We start from the raw sequence: 23,127 nt of genomic DNA, 5'->3' as shown, positions 1-23,127 counted from the left end.
GGCCAGTTTTGTATGTCAATATTGGGAGTCAGTTTTGCACACTAATTGTTATCTAAGGCTAGATTTATGTTTCTCAAATCTTACCTTTTCATTATAGTTAGATTGCTTCAGTCCATTGTAATGGTAAACAGTGAATGACTCTGAAGCCCTAGAGTCCTAGTAGAAAAAAGGCAGTTAATTTCATGTAATATATACACTGTATCTTGACAGTGTCTTTCTTGTCTTCACAACTACACAGAAACATTTAAGCAGAAAGACACAAGCAGGTTGTTAAAAAAAAAAGTATAATTTCTTTCCTCAGATTTTCAAGAACAAGTTGTGATTTTCAGTGCTTGTCTGGACACTTTAAATTATAACTTAAGTACTATGGATATAGAATCTGTCCTAGTTATTCAAGTTGGACACCTTAAGTAGTAGCCTCAGTTATGTGTATGCATGACCAGTTGCTTGGATGCTACTAAGTTAAATTTACTAATGACTATATCCAATTCCCCCCACTCCATTTCAGAGCTAGAGTTATTTACTTCTTAGTCTGCCTAACTAAGCTAATTCTGAAAACACCTGTTCAGTTGCTGCTTAACAGTAGTAGTACAGCACTTGTCAGGCTTAAACATTCCAGGTGTTTAAATGCCTTAGTCCTAAAAAGGCCTGAAAAGCTTTGCATTTAGCTGAGTTAGGATACACAAATTAAGAGTTATACCATCTCTTTTATGCCTGTTGGACCAGGCTCCAAACAAAACCGTATCCCTTTTTTAAAAAGTGAGGGGTCAAGGCTGGAGAGAGATCTGCTCAGGTTACAGCAGACTCATGAGAATACAAAAAGCCTTCATTCATTTTTCTCTTCTGCTTGGAGGGATTCAAAAACCTTATCTTGCTACGGATCTCAGACAGCAACCTAGGCTATTCAATGCAGAGAGGGTACAGAAGAAAAAGTTAAGGGTAACTCTATCTTACAGAACTTGCTTCACAAGGATAGATAAAACTACCCTGCAAAGGAAAAAGAGCACACATTCTTTTCCCTGATGAAGGCATGCTCATGCTGAAGGTTAAGAAGTGTTGGTTTCCAGTTCCTGTCCCACAGATGTCGACTTTTGCGCAGTCATTTTTTTTTCCAAAAAAAGTGCATACAGGGAAATTCAGGAATCCCCCTTCTCCAGGTGACTGCTCTAAGCACTAGAGAGTCAAGAGTCATGCTTGCTCTTGCAGCCTAAATGATCTTTGAGTATTTTTCTTCAAATCCAACAACTTCAAAAAGGGAAGCTGAGGTCCCTTCTTTCCTTCAAGCTGGTGTTTAGTACTTTCTAGAAGAGGAAGAATTTGGATCAGAATCCTCAGGAAAGGAAGAACTGAATCTGGATCTCCCAAGCACTAGATAGTGTTCAAATGTTGCATAAAGGGAACATTAACAATTCCAACCATCATGAGCATCCTCTCCCTTYATAGTATTTTAAAGAAAGACATCTTTCTTCATTTCTGGAGACACTCACTTCTGGAAATAATTCTGAACTAAGTCTAAATACAGGGAAGGACTCCTACTGTTTGATTCAGAGAGCACAGACAGATTTGACACATATCCTTGCCCTCAGCATTACTTCACAAATTGATTCTGGCAGCTCCCAGTCCAGTGTGTGTTGATGGTTCAGACTGTACTCTAAGGCAGAAACACTTTCCATGTTTTGTACTAGAGCTAGTGAAGGTTCAACAGTGCAAGTAAAATGCAGTAGTAGGTAAGCATGCGCAGCAGTGAATTTCTGCTTGACAGACAGGCCTTGACTTGGGACCTCTGACTTTACAAGAGGTAAAGAGTTCCTCCACCACCACCACTCTCTAGGTGACCAAGGCAGGAATCTGCCCAAGACTCCACTACGCTTCCTTCCCTATTTCGYCTTATTCACTTGACGATCCATTTAGGAACAGGAAAGAGGCAGCACGGCCATGGCAGCCCCACATACAATGGGTGTTTCCTCCTCCAGCTATTTGTGGCCTTCAGTACTGGATGGTTTAGGCACAGCCAGTTCTGGAGGATGTACTTTGGCCTTCTAAGCTCAATCTAGGCATCCAGGGCCTAAAATTAAATACAGTAGTCTTACAGACTTGCAAGTGTAAAATCATTGTAAGAAATAAGATCATATTCTATTGTAAAGATGTTTCCACTTCTGGATACAGAAATGAAAGTAAGAAGAAAGAGCTGATGAGTAAAATGCAGGTCTAATTCTGCAAATCCCAAGAAAACAAACATTACAACTCCTACCTTTTTGTCTAGATGCGGAATCATCTCTTAATGGTGTATTCAGTCCTTACCATTTTTGGCTACAGTATGCTGTACATCTCTAACACAGAGTCTTGTCAAAGGTATTTTAAAAATATTAATTTCACATTTCCTTCACTGTAAAAATCAGGTCATGTAGTTTCAATTACATAGTAAGCCAGAAAAGTCTCCGAAGAAGCACCCCCTCTCAGGCCTTTTGCCATGGCCAACCAGTCTTTCTGTCCCTAAGGCAACTCTCTGCCTTCTGCCAATACAAGCATTTGCATGGCCATGCAGCAAGCCTCCCACGCACCTGTAAAAGGGTTCTCATCTAGCCCAACTCTCTGTTCTGGTTTACCACATATCTGTACAAAGGTGTTCCTCGTGGCGGAAGGGAGACAATGTGAGGGTGGAAAAACATGACTAAGTAGAGAGAGGGGAAGAGGACAGCAGTGCTAGGTTCAAACATGCTCTTTTCAGTGCTGTAGCACTGCCCTAATGGGTATTTGCAACAGAAAGAGCTGTAAATAAATTCCAATAACCCTGCCAGATACTGACTTTAATGTATTCTAAAGGTAAGTCTGTAACAGTTTTTTGGTAAGCCATTAAAAATTGTAAGTTAAGAGAGCTACATAAAAATAGTTTTAGATATGTTTGCAATGTTTTCCTATTTGCTAGCAATTTACAGTAGCCTTTTATAATATTGATAAAAACAGTATGACAATTTCATTCTCAAAAAATAAACTCAGATGAGCTTCCTTTTCTGTGTAGGGAACAAGTTCATTTTTGTATGCAAAGTAATATATATTTCCTGAACTTAACTTTAGAACTTGCTGCTAAAATTGAATTCTCTTCAGTGTAAAGCTTACAAAATCATGGACACCTTATGCAAAATGTAAGTCTACAATTTGTTGCGTAGTCCTGAAAGTTACTTGCTGGTCATATGGCAATACTTATTATTAAAAGCACCTCTGTRATATCAATGCAAATGTTAAATGAATCTCAATGGCAAGCAGACTACACAATGCCCTGCAGCAATAAAGCTATACTTACTACCTGCTCAGGGAAAAATTCTTGCAGAAAAGGACCCAGTAATATGATGCCCAGTCCTTCAGGGTCTAATTTGGTCTTCATGAGGTTTACGCTACGACAAAAACATTGGATATAAAAGCATTAGTAGGACATTTTTATTCTTGAATGACTAAGTTATGCTGTGCTACCACAGTACTGGCTGCCAAGTATACCAATACTATTCTATTTTTAAGCATAAGTGACAAATGCAGCAGAGTGGCATGCAAGTTGCCAAAACACAGTTATTTTTAAATAAAAGTAATCTGCTATTTCAAATTAAATAAGTGATAATTCTGAAAGACCACCATATTTGGTAATTTTAAATCCAATATAATCTAAAATCAGGTTTACAGTCCAAAAGGCATTTTGCTGTCTTGTAAACATTCTTGAGCTTAGATACGTAAAACAGTCATCTTTTAAATATAGCTCTGTAATTGCCAAGCAACCTGCTTTTACATGGAGATTCAAAATGCCTCCAAGAAGTACTTAGTACATTCAAATAAAATTAAGTTTCACAGATACATTTCATATTTACATGGTGCCCTTGATATCAGAGAAGCCCAAAATGATTAATAATGAAAATAATAACAATACACAGGACTAATCTGAAAGCCTTACTGACCTGAGTAAGGTATAATTTCAGGTCATTACAAATGAATGTCAATAAATGCCATTAGGCTTCTATTTAACCAATATACTTCCATGAACATTAGTGTGTAAAGATTTATTCATATTTATCTTGTCCTTTTGCCTAATGTTACAAGCTGTACTGCACGAGAAAGTCCACACTGGGTCAAACCAACAGATCGTCTTGCCCAGTATCCTGTTTCTAACTTTGGTCAGTAGTGGATGCTTATGATAAAGTACAACAGGGCAAACATACAATGATATCCTTAGTTTACCCTCCCCACTTCCAGCAGTCCGCTGCTCAAAGACTTCTTCAGTGAGAGGCAGTATCTACAACACAAAAATATGTATTTTTTCTTTCCATGCATGTGCCTAATTGTCTTTGAACCCATATCCACTTGTGGCATCAATTAACTCCATTCACAAGTTAAATTTACCTACAAATTGTGTGAATAAGTATCTCCTCATGTTTTGAACCTACTACTTGATGACAACTTGATACCAACTTATTCTTGTATTGTGAGAAACAATAAACTCATTTTTTAATGAAAATCATGATTTTAGAAACCTTTATTACATACTCACATAGTTGTCTCTTTTTTCCAAGTCAGAGTCCTAACCTAGTTATTCTTTGTACTAAAGCCATTCTGCACCTTGGATTAGGCTTCCTGCACTACTGATACCTTTGTACAATATTCTTTTTGAAATACGGTAGAACTAGAACTACAGAAACTGAGGGAATATCACAGATTTACACAACGGCAATCCTAGCAGTTCCATTCTGTATGTTTGACTACCAGGGAGTATCAGTTTAAGATCTCTTTTCTGAATAGTAATATCTAGTTTACAGCCCAACACTGTGCATGTAAAAGTCAGGATGGTTTTATCCCATGTGCAATCTATCTACATTTACTGTACTGAAGCTTAGCTCTCAGTTTATCTCCCAGTAACTTTTGCTGCTCTTCCAAGCCAGTTTTCATGTGTATTATCTTGAATACTTTTGCATCAGCAGCAAATCTTTTCACATTGATCTGTACCCTCAAATCCACATCCATGCCATGACAACCTATATAGACCTAGTACAAATTCCTGTAAGATACCTCTGATGACCTCTCTCCATTAAGAAAAATGACATTCATTTCCATCCTTTCACCTACAAGAGAAGATTTCTTCTTATTTCTTTCTTATTCCACATTTACAGATGATTCATTCACTAGTCAATTCTCCTCAGATTAGTCTTCAAATCCTTTTCTAAGTATTATTGTCCATTTGTCACCTTCTCATTCCTCTGATATCAAGAGACTTTACAACGGTATGTAATTCAAAACAGTTCAGAAATTTTATACTGATGTTTTTTCAGAATTAGTTTAGTTTTGTAGTTACATTTAATTTTTCATAAATTTATGTTCTCTCCTGTTTTCTTCACCTAGACACTACATTTTCTTTTCAAAAGACAGTCTTGCCTCTTATAGCCTTCTCTATTCTGCTTTTAACCAGTTATGCTTTTTTTTTTTTTTTTTTTTTNTTTTTTTTTTTTTTTTTTTTTTTTTCTTGAGGGCTAAGGGGAGGAAGTTTCTCTTTCTACATTCTTTTTTGATTACTGCCAGAGTAACTATCCTATCCTTTTGGCTACCACTTACATTTCTTCATTTTTAAGCAGCTCGCTTTCTTGACATTAACATAGCAGTAGCAAATTATCTGGAGGTACAAAYTGAGGTATTTGTGCCTTAATACACACAAAATGTTATGCAACTTTTAAAAGAAGAGTGGCTCTGTTAAGGTTTTTAAAAGGGAAATTTTAAAATTCTTAAAACTGAATGAGATTTCCTATTAACTACATACATTTAATATCTAAAAAAAATGAACGTTCATGACTTGAGTGATATTAGCACTGATGATTTACATGATACTGGACTTTAATCCTTCTGTTCATTTTTCTTGTTGCTCTCAAATTACAAAACAAAGATTTTTAAGTAGCTGTCCAAAACCTACTCAAAGTCTTGAAATGCTAGAATAGGCTCTAAGAACACCAGGTTCATGAACAGGACCAAGACATACTTAAGATAATTTTGAAAATGCTCTCAATTTAATGTAATGAAAATAAAGGCATTTATGTACTCACTAATATAAAAATTATTTAAAAAAGCAGAGTCATGCCAAGCTTTTAAATCTACACAGTGTACAAAACACAATCAGTTAAGCTACTGGAGGAAGTTAATAAAATTTGACAGGTGAATGTTCCAACTAAGGCCATCCTTTCCATTCAGCAAATAGCTAGAGCTGTTTAGACTGTCACTAGTACATACATCACCTCAGAGCTAGCAGAGCAAACATTTGCATGTGCTTCAGCTACTTCAGTGCAAAGTGTAGCATCTTAACTAAACAGGTGATGAATGTCAAGGAACCTACACTGACAGTTTGCAATGGCCAAGATGTATGTGCGGTCAAAAACTGCCAGCAGGAGCCAGAGAGCTGGCAGGGCTAAACTGGTTTAAATCTAGAGTGTCCTAAGGAATATCAGATAGTTTTTAGAAATAGACAAAATAAATCGAACAATTAGAGCTGGGTCCTCAGAACTATTTACTAAAAGACTAACATGCCATTTTGTGTAAACCAGTTCAGTACTGAAAGGGCTAATCCATCCTGTGAATCAATGTCTGCTCTACGTCTTTCCTCTAAACTTCCTCAACTCTGCAGATCTCACTGTTAATCACTTTTAGATTCCGAAAAGCTTAAAACTTCAGATTAGATGATCATAGACAAAGAATCTTCATTTAGTTCTCAAAATCAAGATGACAAATAGCACACTTGCAAGCTATACTTTTTTTTTTTTTTTAAATAAAGCAACAGAAAAGCCTGTATGAAGTTTGAAATGTGCTATTTATATTTCTGTTCTACAGTAAATACACAGGACATCTAGAACCAAAACTGAGTAAGTCCTCAAGACAATGGTATCAGACAACTTTTTTACTTAATAAGAGATGTTTCAAGGATGAATATTCCATGGTTTGATCTCCAGTGAGATCCTTTCAATACAGCAGGCCTTCCAACTGACTCTTCCTACATCAATTTATATTTAATGTGCTACGTACAATAAAATAGGCCAGCATTATGCCGCAAGTGCCTTAAAGCCTAAACATGGAAAAAAGAATGAATGCAGAAAGAAGATTTCCTCAGATTCGAGGCAGCAGAACACAAAGGCCAAAAGGAAGCTTTTCAGACCCTTCAAACTAAGACTTATTTTCTTACTAACCTTCTGCAATTTTCACCATTTTTTTGACAAAATACAAATGCTTGCATTTCTGTCTAGTATTTTCTTGGGTTTCAGTTTCCGTGGTGTCTTTTGACTCCCATTTTCACCCTTATTCTCGATCCAGAACAGCTTAGTAAAGCCAGTTGTACTTTCTAACATTTGAAACGAAAAAAAATTGCCTCAATCAAATTTCAGATGTCTGTGGTAAGTCAACTTGCAGTTTCCACAGCCATTTTACAGGAACAAGTGATTTAGACTAAAATAAACCAGATCCTGAGCTTATGAAAGACATTTATCACTCCAGAAGGTGATTCTGCTAAGTTTAAACACACAGCTGTCCTTTCTAGGTTTAGCATTTAGTGGCAAAACATGACTAGTAGGTCAAGCTTTGGCATTGAAGAGGCCATAGAATATGAGTCCTGCCTGTCCATGCAACAAAAATAAACTACCTTGTTCACTCTAACTTGAGTTCTAATTGTGGGATTCAAGGGTGTCACTCTGGAAACAAATGACAATTACTAAGACTACAAGGTACCGATTGTTGGTCATAATAAAAATATAACTGGAGCAGTACATAGAACTAACAGTTATCTGCCTCTGTACACAATAGTTTCAGGTCTTTTGGCACACAGTTACATCCTAGTCAGCATAGGGAAATATATTCACATATGATAATACACATAGCCTTTTATTCTTTTTTTTCTGGCTTCTGGTTATTGCTACAAGAGTTGAAAACAGTTTAATTCCAATATCTCCTCCATTTCATTTAAAGCTAACTTAAGCACCTAAAAATAATGCTTTGTGCTCAAAGTGTAAGCAAGAGAACAATTCATAAAAACTCTAAATTACAACTAATATGTGGTTAACTAGTATATATTTCTGTAGTACTTAAATTTTATTATACTTACTATTCAGGATCTGAAACAAGGTCCAGAGCCTTCATTACATCTTCTAGGAGAGTGTCAGGTATAAAACCATTATCTGAAGAATTAACACACCTTCTAATTAGGAAAAGAAACAAAGTGCTTTCCCAAAGTAGAAATTTTACTCAAAAATAAAAGTACTATGCATCTTTATCTCAAAAGGTCAGAATTCTAGAATGAACACGTTTTTAATACACTTCTCTCAATTTCTTTCTTAAAAATTGAGCAATGTGATACAGAGACTGTGGGTTTGTTTATAATTCATACACTCTAAGGTTTAATCCTTGGTCAGAATTCAACCTATATAGATAGCTATAGCTAGCACCACTTGATACCACTACGATAATGATTGTAAACTACCTTTTTTTTTTTTTTTTCCTTTTGGCTAGTTAAAATAATACTTAAATGTTAGACATATTGTATTTTCCAAAAAATAAGAGAATCTTCAGCATGTGTCACATAAATTTAAGAAAATAATTTCATAATGAATGATCACAGCTGATCAGTTATTTTATGAAAATGTAACATAAGAGAAATCAAATTGTATAGAAACCTTACGTAAATTACAGATAATACCACAAACCTAAAAGCTTATGCTTCAAGAATTCTGTTTTCTATTGCACTGCTGTATTTAGCTTCCTTTATTGCAAAGGTTTCAGAAAACTTCATTTCACTTGTAGATTGACTACTGTAAGAAAAATTTCTTGTCTTATTGACAATTAAGCTATTAATTAGTACGGAGCAAAGGGATAAACAGCATATATCCTGGTATGGAAAGGAAAATGCATTTGAAAGTGCAATATTTAGAACTCATTTTATAAAATAACAGTCCTATTTTCTGAAGAGATTAACCCCACACAATGCTACATTCATTATTATTTGAAACTTGTCTCTACCGAGTAAGCACACTTCAACGCAAAATCTCACTTCTGCAAAAGGTACAGCCCTTACCCTCAGGGTCATACGTTTGGAAAACCCTTCTGGCTTGTTCTGAAGGCGCTTCAGGAGCAACAAGGGCCATATCCTTAAAAAAAGAAAACTTTCATAACATTCTTAATTGAGATGCATATTACTAAGGAAATATTTAGCCACACTACAGAGGTTAGGTTCCTAAATTAATAAAAATTCAAATGCTATAGCAGAAAAATTAACTTTAAAGTTGATTCCAATATATTGGTGACAGTGACCTAAAGAGATCAAGAAATATGTTAAGGATTAGTTAACAAACTTCTAGACAAAATCTGTTTAAGTCTTTTCATTCAGATATTATAGCACAGAAAATGCTACCTAGACTAAACATACAGTATTGCAGACTTGGATTTAAAACCTATCTTAATGTATCTGAAAACACACTTATACCAGTGACACAATGCTAGTTTAGTGAGTGTACTATGCACACGTTCCAAGAAATCTATAAAAATCATTTAGACAGGAAGTTGTGAAATAATGTTTAGGAGTCTATTTCATGGAATGGCAGAACACAAATTTGTTAGCTGCATGAAAAGGTAACATTTCTATAGCAGTTGTAATATATTACTTATCTGTGACTTTTTTTCAGCTCAAATACAATTATGCTTTCCAAAACTTTTATGCAGCGAAGCACATATCTACCTACTATTGTAAAACCAGCAAAAAGCACATCCCTCAGTTCATGTCAACAATGTTTTTAAAGAAGTGAAGTTACAAGTCATTTATGCAAAATGAAAGGTGGTAAAAGGGTAAGAAATACACATACACTTGAACTTCTGATGTTCAAATGCAACATGAAATTTGAAAATGGGACTCCTAATATTGCATGTTAAAGGTATTTGAAATCCTATATCTCATTTGGTAAATTTATGATCACCTATGTTGGTTTTTTTTACATAGAAAGGAAAATGAGAAACTTGCACAGAGGGACGCACTACATTTGACAATGCTCCCTCTATAATTTCTCCCATTGTCAAAGTGAAAATGTTATTTAGGATACAGCTATTCTATGAACAGTACATCCAAAAATCCCAAAATGGCAGAGTTGGCATTACTCTGAATGACATTATAAAAGAATCATCTTTTTGTTCACGTTGCATAACTTGTTACAAATCAAAAAGTTACCTTAAAATATTTTTTAAACTATAGAAATTTTTTTCTTTTTATTTTCTGTTTCAGTTGAAGTCTACTTTCGGAAGATTACTTAGAAATACTTTCTTGAAATACAAAACAACAATTTCCACTCATTGTAGATGTATGTGGTGACACTGAACTTTGGTCTAAATTGTACAAGTCAGCATTACTTCATTTAAAGGAATGCAAATAAAAGAAATCAGAAAATATAGAACTAAAATATACCTAATGACCTGTTGTTCTTTAATAGAATAAGAAAAATGCTTCAGAAAAAGAATAGAAGAAAATAATGCATTTGACCAGAATTCCACTCTTACCTAGTTTCTCTTAATAGCTGACTCCAAATCAGCCAAGAATTTTAAGTTTATACCTAATGAAGTCTGGTGCATACTTAAAATTTTTCCTGAATGAAAGCCAGCTGTCCAGGATGAACAAGCAAGTATAACACGAAATACAACATAGACTTAAACAGTAATAGGCAACAATTTTATTTTGAACACATGAATGATACACCTATAACTGGCATATACTGCATACATTGGGTGGTTACAGAATATGCTTCATTTCTACATACAAGAGACCAATATCTGGTCTTAATACAGGATAGCATTAGACAAAATGTTAGGACAAGATATCTGTCCCATTTACCAAGGCTCTATATCACCACCTCGTTACACTTTGACTTTAAGTGCTACTCCACTGCCACCTGACCACAATATAAAAATCTACATTATCAAGAAGAGCAGTGCAAGGAGGGAAGGACCAGGGTTCAATCTGCTGTGACCTGTTAAGTGATGTCCACATCATGTCTTTACTGGCAATAAAGGTTATGCCAAGAATCAGTCTTAGAGGCACACGGTGCAGAAGCAGAGCTAAGCACTGGAAGACCTTGTGTCCGTACTGCAGGATACTGAGGCACTCTAAAAGGTATTCTAGCGTGCAACTTCAGCATTGGTTTCACTAGGAGAGAAACAGCTTTGAGCACATCTGTTCAGCACTTAATTGCATGCAGAAGGATTCAAAGTATAGATGTAAATTGAAATTGTACCAAAGAGAATCTCTCCAGCATGCTAAATGACTAATGTAGGTGGACTGAATGAATCATATCTACTGGAACTCTCTTTATTCCTGAGACATGGCAGACTGATCAGCAGTGAATTACTTCCAGCCTACTGGCTCTTTCACAGCATGACTGCCAGCTTTCGCTGTGCTGTGATGGGATTGCAGAGCCCATCCTCAGACCAGCAGCAGTCTAGCCTGCAGATAAATAGGGCTATATGACTTTACACTACACAACTTWTCTAATCACCTTGTACCTGAACACATCAAGGGAAGAAGGGTACACAGGAAACTAATTTGGGAGAACTCTCTTCGCCTGCCAGTCTCTCCTGATGAGAACAACTTTTAAGTTGTAAGCTACTGGACCTTTTCTAGGAGAAGAATAAATTGAGGGATGGAAAGACTGTAACAGCTATTTTCCTCTTTCGGGGGAAAAAAAAAATCAAAAGGAGTATCCATCAAGTAAGGTAGCCAAAGAGTTGGCTTACAAGTCACAGTAACTCCATATAGTATCACAATTCAATAGCACTTTATTGCAATTGAGAACTATTGCAAATAGTTCTCAGTTTAAAAACAGCTGATGCCATAGCACACAAAACTTGTCAACAAAATGACCAGTGACTTCCATATTCAGGATTTAACCCTAAAGAGGGGTGTTTTTACTGCATATTCTTGTCAATGAATTAGCAGCTCATGAAGTCAAGGTGACAAGTGATAAGTCTTAAAAATGCCCATGATATGGAAGGATGTGACCAAAGCAACCTGCAACTGCACAGATGCATTATTTCAAATGCTAAGTACATACTTCTACCTTGGTTTATGAATAGATAGTTCTCTCCATAAAAACCTTGATGTAATCTATGAATAAAGACTATAATTTTTGCTGTCCTACCTCCTCCTAAATTATGTCGTTTAATGTAGTATGTTTCACAGTTTCAGGTGATACAAAACAGATGTTATTGAACAAATAAAAAGACTAATCTCCCAAAATTACCGAGAAATTTTTTTTATAGCATAATTACAAATATTGTGTAGTTATGTTGACAGTTTAGTTTTCCCACTTCTTAGTTGATTCAGTACATGTATACATGGGAAAAACTTAGAAAATAGGTCACTGGATGCTTTACTTGTAATCTAAAATTCCCCATGTTTTTCAACTGAGCATTTAAATGCCAAAAAAGCACTCAATTGCTATATACTAAAACTTCTTATTCCTAAAGCATGGTATGCTAATGCTCTAGGCAAGATATTTCAGAAAGAAAATCATGAGTTACCTGCCACAGACAGATGATGAAAAATAAACTAACTTATCTCTCCAAAATAATTCCAACTTTTCACTGTGACTACTGCCTACTACAAGAAGCTAGAAATCCAAGATTTAAACCAGGTATACACAAATGCCATACATCCTCTAACCTAGCATATCATTCATTTCCACTGTCCAGAAAACTCAGGGTTCAAATAGTCCAGATATTTGCATCTTGGAAAAAATAAAAAAGTAACATATCCACTTCAGACAACAAAGCTGAAAATCCAACAAATGTCTAACAAAAAGGTGCTTCAGCTGCCCAGGCTGATTCTTTAACAAATGTGCCAAAATATACACCCTCAACCTTATGAACTGTATTTTGACGTATCCCGTACATTGAAACTTCCATATAAGGGAATCCATCAACAGTAAATTATAATAATTATTTTCAATACTAAGTACACTGTTTTCTAAAAATCTTGTTTCACTCATTAGCTCTTGTGATATACAAACAAGCCATTTTACATTACTTTGAAAAGCTGTTCTCATCAGTAAAAACAGTTATTTTAAGATTCTGTGTTTACCCTTTGAGGCAAAAAATAGTCTTTGTAACTTCTAATGAAAACATTCCAAAGTTTTCATTCCACAAATCAAAACCAGAACATAATGATTAAGCTACTTGACATCCTGGCTATGAATTTTTACAAACATTTCTCACTGAAAGACCTACTGTCTTTGAAAATGAAATCTGTTTCCATACGGACTACTTAGTCGCACACATGCAATCGTTGAATAAGACATAAAGGAACTACATATTAAAGTACTAACTTTCCTCTTAAAAGTATGCCTAAATGCCAGATACAAACACTGCTAATCTAACAACCACTTACTAAGTATAACTTATTCAGATCTGCAAACACGATGATTATTTAACGTGGTCTTGCATTACAGAAGAGAGTCCAATAATCAGTGGTTTTCAAAATAGATTTTTTTTCAAAATGATTTCCTAAGAGAACAAGGTTGTTAGGACCTCTGAAACCTCTTCTTACATCTTTAGTGACTTCTGAATCCATTGCACAATTTCAGGTCTATTTGACAACAGAATTGGAGTCCCGAGAATGATTGTTGAAATTGAAAGCCAGGCACAGATAAAGGCACAAATCTGCATTCCCACTAAGAAGGGCAGAGGCAGAACTCAGCTGTTACTCACTGCATCTGACAGAAGGTAGGCAATCATTCAACCAACACATACCAAAGCCCAGACTTGCCACTGCATGCTGGCTCTTGTTGGGCAGACCATCACAGAAAACAAGTGGTATGTTAGTTTAGAAGTTATTTCTGTGGGGAGATGGGGAGAAAGAAAGAGGCACAAGATAGAAGGAATGGAATAGAGTAAGGAAGTGTTTAAGAGACAAAGACCTGGTGGAAGATGGACTTCACAAGCTCTTGCATGACATGTTTCAGCTTAGAGGAGCTTTCACATTATATGATCATGTAAATCTGAGTTGAATAGTCCTGGTGTACTACCTGCATTCTCAGAGCATTAGAAGCATCACTATAGTTTATATTATNGGGGGGGGGGGGGAGGAAGTGGTCCTCATAGACAGCAAGTTGAATATGAGTTAGCAGTGCACCCCAGGGCAAGGAAGGCCAACCATATGCAGAGTCTGCATTCAGGAGGACTGCAGCCAGCAGGTCAAAGGAAGTCACCATCTCCCTCTGACACCTGTGAGATGGCATCTGGAATACTGTGTACAGGTTTGGCCTACCAAGTACAAGATGCCGAGATACTGGAGCAGTCCAGAGGAGGACAGTCAAAGTGATAAAGTGGCTGGAGCTTGAGGTGTAGAAGGGGCTGATAAAACTAGGTGTGTTTAGTTTTAAGAGAAGTCTTCAGGTACAAAAATGAGAGCCATATGCCTCTAGGAGAAGCACAGAGAAAAGACAAGAGAAAATGGATGCAAGTTGCAAAGGAAATGTTTATTAGATAGTATTATTTGGAAATGTCTTTAAAAAAAAAAAAAAAAAGATGAGGGAAGTCCAACACTGAATTGCCCAGAGAAGATGCAGAGGAGAGTCAAAACTCAGCTGGACAAGACCCTAAGCAATCTGCTACATGTAGGGCCCACTTTGAGCTGGGCATTAAAACAGAAGACTTCTAAAAATTCTTTCCAACCTGGTTTATTCTTTAATTCTAAGAAGTTCGGAGTTTACTGTTCTGATCTTATGATTGTAACTGGTTTTGATTAGTAGTAGACATTAAACATCTACTTAGAGATAACACTCTCGTATAAATTATCTTTTCAAAATGATCTCTATTATCTCCTTCAGGAGATAACCACTTCAGGTTGACTGTTTCCATAACTGATCTAAGTATCAGAACATAATTCTCCAACCAATGACAACCATCACTTGAACCCAAGCATTGAGCCTGAAATTGCTGTGTTTCTATAAATAAGATTTCTGTTTAGAAACAGCATCCAAGTATTGTCTAAAGCAAGTGCAATACTAACATCTATTCTAAAGTGTTATCAAGACAGCAGGGACACAGAAAGGCACCTTTTTCCCATTAGTTTTTGCTTTGGTAAGCAAAACAAGGCACAAAGTTCTGGAAAATTAAATCTATTTGATAGCATGAAAAATCTAACGTGCTCCAACTCACAACTGTATTTTTCTGACAACACAGTACAGTTACAGATACAACCTGTATCATTTGTTCCAAAGTGCTCCATTTTATTACTGGAAAACATACCATCCAGAAGCAGGAGTGCTTTTAAGATTCTTGTTTTCTAGCATTATAGATAGATGGAGGGAGAGGGAGGGGGAAAAAAGGCTAGTAGCAAGTTCAAAAGTAAAATCAAGCAACTTATTGCATTCATCAGATTAGTAGTGTCTTTTTTTTTTTTTTTTTTTTTTAAATGAAGAAATTCATGGAAAACATTCCTCAACAAAACTTAAACATTCCTTTTATTAAAGCAATCAAAAACCTCATAGTCATACAACTCAGAATTATGAATGCTCTTACTGATGTCACAAAATATATTCATTTCAAAAGAACAAAATGTTTTTAAAATACAGAATGCTGAATTAGACCTTTGGTTTTTCTCTTGACATCAATGACAAGTCATTCACTGTAAACATATTAAGAAAAAAGATTTGCATTGGCAAATTTTAATTTATTTAGTAAAGAAGAAATTCTGATTCACAGAATTCTTAAGCCATCTATAATGATTCCCCTCCCACTCAGCACACTCCCCCACGCAGTATAAACTATACACTGTCTGAAGTCTTCCAATATAAATGTACTAGCAGTTCTGGTTTCTGCTGAAGCAGATCACATGAAACGCTGCAGCACAGAACAAGCTTGAAATCACCGATTCTGTGCAAATAAATAAAAACCTATAAGAGTTAGAATTAAGCAAATAATTAGTTTTGGGGTGTATTTTTTTCCTCCACCTTTACTTTCCAAAAGAAAGCTCAAGAGGAGGCCCACATCCCTGCGCTTTTGTACAGATTTTTCTCCCATAGCAAAAGTAAAGTCAAGATTCTCAATTCAAGCGCAAGGTACATCTACTGAGTAAAACAGTTTGCTCTACTTTTATAAAGGCCAACTAAGCAGGATTTCAGAATTTTAATACCTAACATTATCAATGTATACAGGTCAAAGAGAGCAATAAAGCAGTATGCAATCGTGCAAAAAGATAACAACATATTCCTATACCTCACAAGGAACTCAAAGAAAGGACAAAAACCATGGTCTCCTGCCACCCCCACTCTTTAGTTTATTTACCATTAAGAGATCTTAAGATCTCTTAACATAGCACTTGGAACCTGAGAACTGTTTTTTTCCTCCTTTGCAGTATCCTCAGCGGACACGCTGAAATGCTGCCCTTTCTAGTCACACAAGGGATAAATATATAACACAATTCCCACTGCCTGTTCAATTTTCTGACAACTAGGGAGAAGAAAAAAATCTCCTTAAAACAAACAAGGTATAAAATAAACATTCTGGAATGCAGAAGATTGTGAGAGAGGTGGGAAAGTAAGCAAGACAGACAGATATGTGTGTAAACTAGACAAAGAAATTTGATCAGTAAGCAATCTATCATTAAGTGACAATCCATGCTTATTTTCAAGTCAGCATGACAAACTATACTGTTCCACTAACTACCCAGTGGAGCAACTGCATATTCCTTTGCACAGTAACACTTCAATAAAGTTCGCATCAGTCTTTCAGGCTTCATAGGTGACAGAACACTTGCTGAAGGTATAGATGGAGTTCTGACAGATACTGAGAGCAGGGGAGACCAAACTAAAAATTCAATAATCATTTGGTAAAAATACAGGCCCAGCAAACAGCTGAGTAGAATAATGGCTGACATAGTATAGCCTCTCCCTTAGTTCTTTTCTCAGTTGAAGTGGATATTCTAAGTAATTACAGTTCAGGTAGAGGGAACAGATTGCTGGGCACAATAAGGTGAAATTTTGATCCATCTGGGACAATGAAAAGAAGTCTATTGCATCTTCCTGTCATTTTTGAAGATCTCAACCCAGAGAGGAACAGAAGTTTTCTTCCAAAGACAGCTATCCACTATCTGATGCTGTGGAGATTTTTAAGTCCAGATGAATCAGTCTCGTTACTGTTTTCAGTCCAGAAGTAATGGTGGGGACTCTGGAGAACCCATAAAGATCACAGGATATCAAAACTGTCCTGACCATGTCAAAATCACCAGCGTCCTATTCTACCTTACTTCAAATAGGACTCGATGGACAAGTCAAACTGAGTGAAATTCAGCATCTGTCTCTTCGACTAAGGATACTATCAGAAACAACCAAAGAAGAGGTGGAACTTCTTAACAACATAGGAATTAAACAGGTCAACTCAGATCAATCCTAGTATTGTGAGACTACCCAAGTAAGCATCTCATGAATGGTCTAGAAGCAAGCACCTCATTCATTACAGTCCCATTCCAGAGGAACCTTACTGACATTTAAGGTCTGTTTATTTATGAACCAACTCCATATTGAGATTATCTTCTGAAAGGACAAAAGGAACTTCATACAATTCTACTGATGTACTATGTAAATATAACCATCATTTGAATGCATAGTTCTTTCACAGGTCCAGAATACATTTCAAATTCAGTTCTCTAAAGCTTCAGTTCATCCTATGGCTATAATCCATTTGCAATAGATCTCCAGATGCATAAGTTGTATCTAATATCACTACCCTGAAGGGACACAGAGAAGAATTCTTTGGATGGTGAAGGGATCCTGCTACTTAAACTAGAACTAATGAGAGTCTTCACAGCCCAAGAAATAACAGTCTACCTACTGAGTGAAAATAAACAAACTGCACCCAGTGTAGAGGCAATGAACTAAATGTCATATATAGCATCACATATGCAAAAGAGGTCAGGTGTCTTAAAAGCAATAGTTACTGTTATACTTGTAGAGACTGGCAAGGAGGTCAACCAAAGAGTGTACTAAGTATCCTATTTAACATAGACTGATACCAGTTCAAGCARGAAAGCTCTCATCATTAGAAAAGTAAAATTGGTTCAATGGCTCGTAACGATTTAAAACTCAGCTTTGGCTCTTCACTGAGATAAAGATGATTAAACACAACCCAGGCACAGCTTGGAATTAAATATCAGCTTTCATGTAGGTCTTCCTAGGAGCCAATTATCAAATCAAGGAAAGAGGAACTCAGAGGCAATTACCACCAAAACAGGAAGACCACAAGAATGACAAAAATGGAGCAGTGACCCCCTGCAAGAACAAAAATGGAGGCAAATGTGATAGGCCAAACTTTTGTTTACAAAATATGCAATCTGAATAAATATCTGAAAATAACAAACCATCCCCTCTTAAACAGCTAAAATAATATTAGTAAGTGTCAATATTCTGAATTGGAATGTGTGATTATAGAAATTCAATTTGCTTCATATCAGAATGTGTCTTTGACCTTGCTTCCTCTCTGGCCACTAAACAGATGTTATCGAACCTGTCAAGTTATGGAGAAATTGGTTCTAAAACATTCAAAGTATCTACTGCCAATTTAAGCAGACTTTCATGAGAAGCATCCACAAAAAGGGAGAGAGATGGAGGACTACGATAAGGCAAAACAAATGAAATCCTAGAGCCCTTGTCTATTATGTCCATACCAAAGCATTTGATGTCATTTGACACAAGGTAGTTTAAAAGAATACCAGTCTGGCTCTGAAAAGAGCTGGCCAATGAAGACTAGTTCATGACCCCCATAAATACTCAAAGATATCACGCGTGTAACCAATCTGTTGCAAGGGCCATTGCCCACGTTTGTCACAGCCATCTAAGTACCCTATATAGACTGCTTACAATGCTTCTCTTGTTCTGCTTGATGGAATACGAGATTGCTCTGTGGCATATTATCTTCCATGAAAGAGGGTATTAAAAGATGCCAAACTAGCAAATGCCCACAGAATACCTAGAAGAGCGTAAGACTTTCCTGGATTAAGAGCTGAACAAGAAGGAACCAAAGGAAAAGTCCTTAACTGATCTGACAGTAAACTACAGCTCTGCAGCTATGACTGTTCTCACTTCAGAATGGCAAGTGTCAAAGATCATTTATTGCTTCCTCCTCAGCCCAGAATAGGGTTGGGTCTATCTGGGATTCAGAAATAAATCAAAAGAAATCCATCCTTCGGATGAAGGAGGAAGAGACAAAAAGTAGTACATCCCTCCTGAGGCAGCAGGAACTTCTTATCGTGGATCAGAAAACAGAATACASGTTTTACAATTCAGACCAGAATGGCTTTATAATTCAGCCACGAATGAAAGATGATCCAGTTTCTCTGAAAAATATCAAAGGGTAGAGCTGGCAGTGGTGAAATATTCACAGTGAACAATTTGTTTCAACAAGGTTGTTTAAAGAAAGCAATGGCACTAATGGCACTCCCCCTCACTTATGAATAAGGGTAAAATAMAAAGACTGTGTTTCTCTTACTGGACCTAAGGTACATTGCTGGTACTGCAAATAGAAAAGAGGTCCAAAAAGAGAAGAATTAAAAGATATGGACTGCTTATTCAAATCTGCTTTCACCTCCACCCAAATTACCCAGACAGAAAAGGGAGGCTGCTGGATCCTGGGGTGGGCAGAGGCTGAGAAGAGAACACAAACAAAACAAAGAGCAAGACTTTGTAACAGAAGTCTACAGTGAGCACACTGTCAGACTATCCATCTGGAAAGCACTCAGCTAAGTTATGGAAACCACACTACATCATCCATTCCTGTGGGAGAGGATGGTTTAATGAGACAGCCAACAAAAAAGTCACAGCACTGCACAAGTTTTCAAACTATACCAAGTATATGTTTAACAGTTACACTGCCAATTTTAGTGTTCTGTTTCAAAACATTACAGAAGACAATAACTGTAAAACTGTAAAACAGTAAAGACTGAATATATTGTCTTTTCTCCCTCTAAGTTGTTTTTCTAATCAACACAGAACAAAGTCTTGGTTTTGAAAGCAAAAACAAATCACTAGAATTACAGACCAGAGATCAGCAAATTTACCTTGCTGGAGTTCTTATCTGAATACATGGAATACCACCCTCCAGTCAAGATTTTAATCTGAAAGTACAGCTTTTGCAATTACTTGTTGCTTGTCATATTTAGAAGTATTTATCATATTTGAGGATAGAATAGCATGCTATACAGACAGCAAACTTTATTCCCAAGAGAATCCAAATTGAATGCGATTTGTAATATGCAGATACTTTACAATATAATTCAAAATAAAATGGTAACTTTTATTATCATGCTACCTTACTATTTTAGAAAACTCTAATACTATTTCAGCCTATAGATATCAAGCATTTGCTACACAACCCTCGTTAGGCATAAATAACCATTTGGTAACTACACTAAGTACATGGGAGGTGAATAAGTGTGACAAGAACATTTGACAGCAGAGTTCAAAGCCAATGAAGTTGTACTGCAGAAACTCAAATTCTTCTAAATATAGCTGAGTTTGTTACATTACCGTTCTCACAGTAACGAAAGCTACACCTCACACTGTAACCCAGCTTCAAGCGTAGTTCAGTTTCCCACTTACATTTTTAAACCACGCAGTTCTCTCTTGCCATGATGAAAACCCTCTTGTTTACTTCAATGCAGAATGACAAAATGTTTTGGAAGTTGACCAGGTTAATTATTTTATAACTCAAGTATGACAAAATTATTTCTAAAGGGCAAATTTTAACTTGGCTGGTTATCTTGCAAACCTTAAGATATTAAGATTTTATGAGACATATATGAGCTTTACAAAGTAATTAGGAAAACACTAGATTAGTAAGGTCACATAGTTCACTGCTCTTTTGCACTGTTGAGTRGTATTTTAGGGAATCTTTATATGCACATAGGTTGATGTATGTGCAGTATGGGGAAAATACTAAACACCTGCAAACATCATTACAAATTTATTTTCACGTACTACAGAAAACAGTATTGCATTCAAGTTCATATTTGAATTTGGCATTCATGTTCATATTTGAATTTGGCATTCCAGGTAGTTATTCTGTAGTAGAATTGAACAACTAGGTATTGAGCAACACAGTTTGTTCAATCTTTCAAATAATACAATTTTCCTCCTTAAAGTTGTATTACACATAAAGGCCCATCTCACATCACACCAATTACCAGGAGCTTTCCTAAATATAGACAGGCACTACTGAACTTATTTTCTAACTACATCACTACTGTCTTGATATTGCTGTATCAAAGTACCTTTAATTTACTCTTATCTTCTATTGGYCACCTTGGCAGCTCTCTGTAAAACAACAGTTATTTTGAAAGTGCACATATCAAATATATATGCATATAAAGATTCCCTAAACCATCAGTTAGTAGACCAAAATGGCTCTGGACTGCCTATAATACAAACTCAAGTAAGAAAGCATGAATAAATTTCACAGTCTTCTTATGTAAAACAAAAGAAATTAACACTGGAAAAAATATCCTTTAAAAAAATGAAACAAGATTACTTCAGTTTTAGAAATACAAACATGTTATCCAAATATTTATTCAAACGTGACTTCTGATGTTACATAAGGGGAGAAAGAAATAAAAAAAATCACTAAATATACTGAGAGTTAAAAGCTTCCTCCACCATAGACAGTCTTCTCTTTTCTTAAGTTCTTTCTCCCCTGCTCTGCCATTTAGAATTCTGATTTATTCATTCATATACCCTAACTGGAAAATAGAGCTGCCTTATCAGAGCAGGTCAAAGGTGTTATTCTGTACACAGCAAAATTGCTATCAGCATAAAAAGAGACAAAAAGGAATGTAAAAAACATTTCCCATCACTTCAAAAGAGGTTAGAAATGGATTTCTAAGGGTATTAGTGATCATACTTGTAAAGAATGAAATCTCATGTATATACAGGTTCTTTCTAACATTCCCAAGGATTCAATAGCTGTCACAATCGTTAAGGTTCTGTGAATCAAACAGCAGCAAAAAATTAAATTGATTTCAGTCAGGTTCCTACCATGTAAAATTACCTGAAATTTCCTGAAACATAGAGACCCTGCAAACAAATTCAGTCTATGATGTCACACTAATTACCTAGTGGGAGAGTTTTGAGCAATTTGGCATAAAGATTCAGAACAAGACTACAACTGTTACTATTTTAAAAMTATTTTTATTATTGAATTATACATTGTCATGCTGGCAGTCTAGTTTAGTGTTTCTAGTTCCCTGCACCTAGTCTAGTAGGGCTGGGAGCACAAGGATAGAGGAGGCTGAACAGAGACAAGAGTAAGAAATGTGTGTGTGTCGGGGGGAAATCAGAGACRGAAAACAGTCACAAAATTATTTCCTAAGCACAATTTACTTTAAGATATCTTGAATGGGGATTCAATAACTATACTTACAGCTATTTCATAAGTTCTATAATACACTTATGACTTCAGGATAAAGAAAAATTCTATGGGAAAGGAAAAGTAGGGAAAGGAAAATCAGAGGAAATAATCTAGAACGTTATTTATGGCAAGCACATATTAACAGACACTCATGCCAACTCATTTTCTAAATCAGAAGACCTATCATCACTTCTCACATTAATTCTGGAACTGCTATTTGTTTATGTAGTACACACTGGATTTCCATTCCTAAGTCTGGCTAAAATGGGTAAAATAATATTCTCGATATCTCTATCCTGTAAACAATTCCTGCAGCCAGTGGCCAGTAATTAGACAAGAAAATAACAAGGAAGTTTCCCATGGAACCAGGAATGGATAGTGTGTACCTGGCATTACTGCACTTTGCGATTTCTACATATGGCCTTGTATAAAGATACATGGAAAACAAGGAGAAATTGTGTGTTATATTTGTTATTGTTGACTTTTGTTAGTTTATCAGCTTTGATAATCATGCATACACTCGTTGAAAAAGCATGCAGACCAAACCCAGCTTTTTCCTCTACAAGCCATGCGCTGAGACAGCATCTTATGACCGAAATGGTACCTTTCACCTCTGTCTTATCTCTTTCATAAATACTCAGTCAAGCTAAAAACTGATGTGAACACTGAAACATACTATGGCATTCATATATT

The 23,127-nt window shown here is 36.0% G+C and overlaps 1 protein-coding gene across 1 annotated transcript in view; it reads right to left on the bottom strand.

Annotated features, from left to right (window-relative positions):
- The window catches only part of MINDY3 (MINDY lysine 48 deubiquitinase 3), a gene marked incomplete at its 5' end in the record, with an annotated part of 55,507 nt that overhangs the window by 2,762 nt on the left and 29,618 nt on the right, over positions 1 to 23,127 (bottom strand). Inside the window, 4 exons of the mRNA XM_085310445.1 lie at positions 85 to 156; positions 3,302 to 3,392; positions 8,108 to 8,180; positions 9,074 to 9,146. Of these exons, the coding sequence (XP_085166571.1) occupies positions 85 to 156; positions 3,302 to 3,392; positions 8,108 to 8,180; positions 9,074 to 9,146 (309 nt within the window). The remainder of the gene's footprint in view (positions 1 to 84; positions 157 to 3,301; positions 3,393 to 8,107; positions 8,181 to 9,073; positions 9,147 to 23,127) is intronic.

Source organism: Rhea americana, unplaced genomic scaffold (genome assembly GCF_003343005.1).
Source record: "Rhea americana isolate MKP2758 unplaced genomic scaffold, rheAme1 scaffold_32, whole genome shotgun sequence".
Classification (NCBI taxonomy): domain Eukaryota; kingdom Metazoa; phylum Chordata; class Aves; order Rheiformes; family Rheidae; genus Rhea; species Rhea americana.
This window is presented reverse-complemented; position numbering and strand designations above follow the sequence as displayed.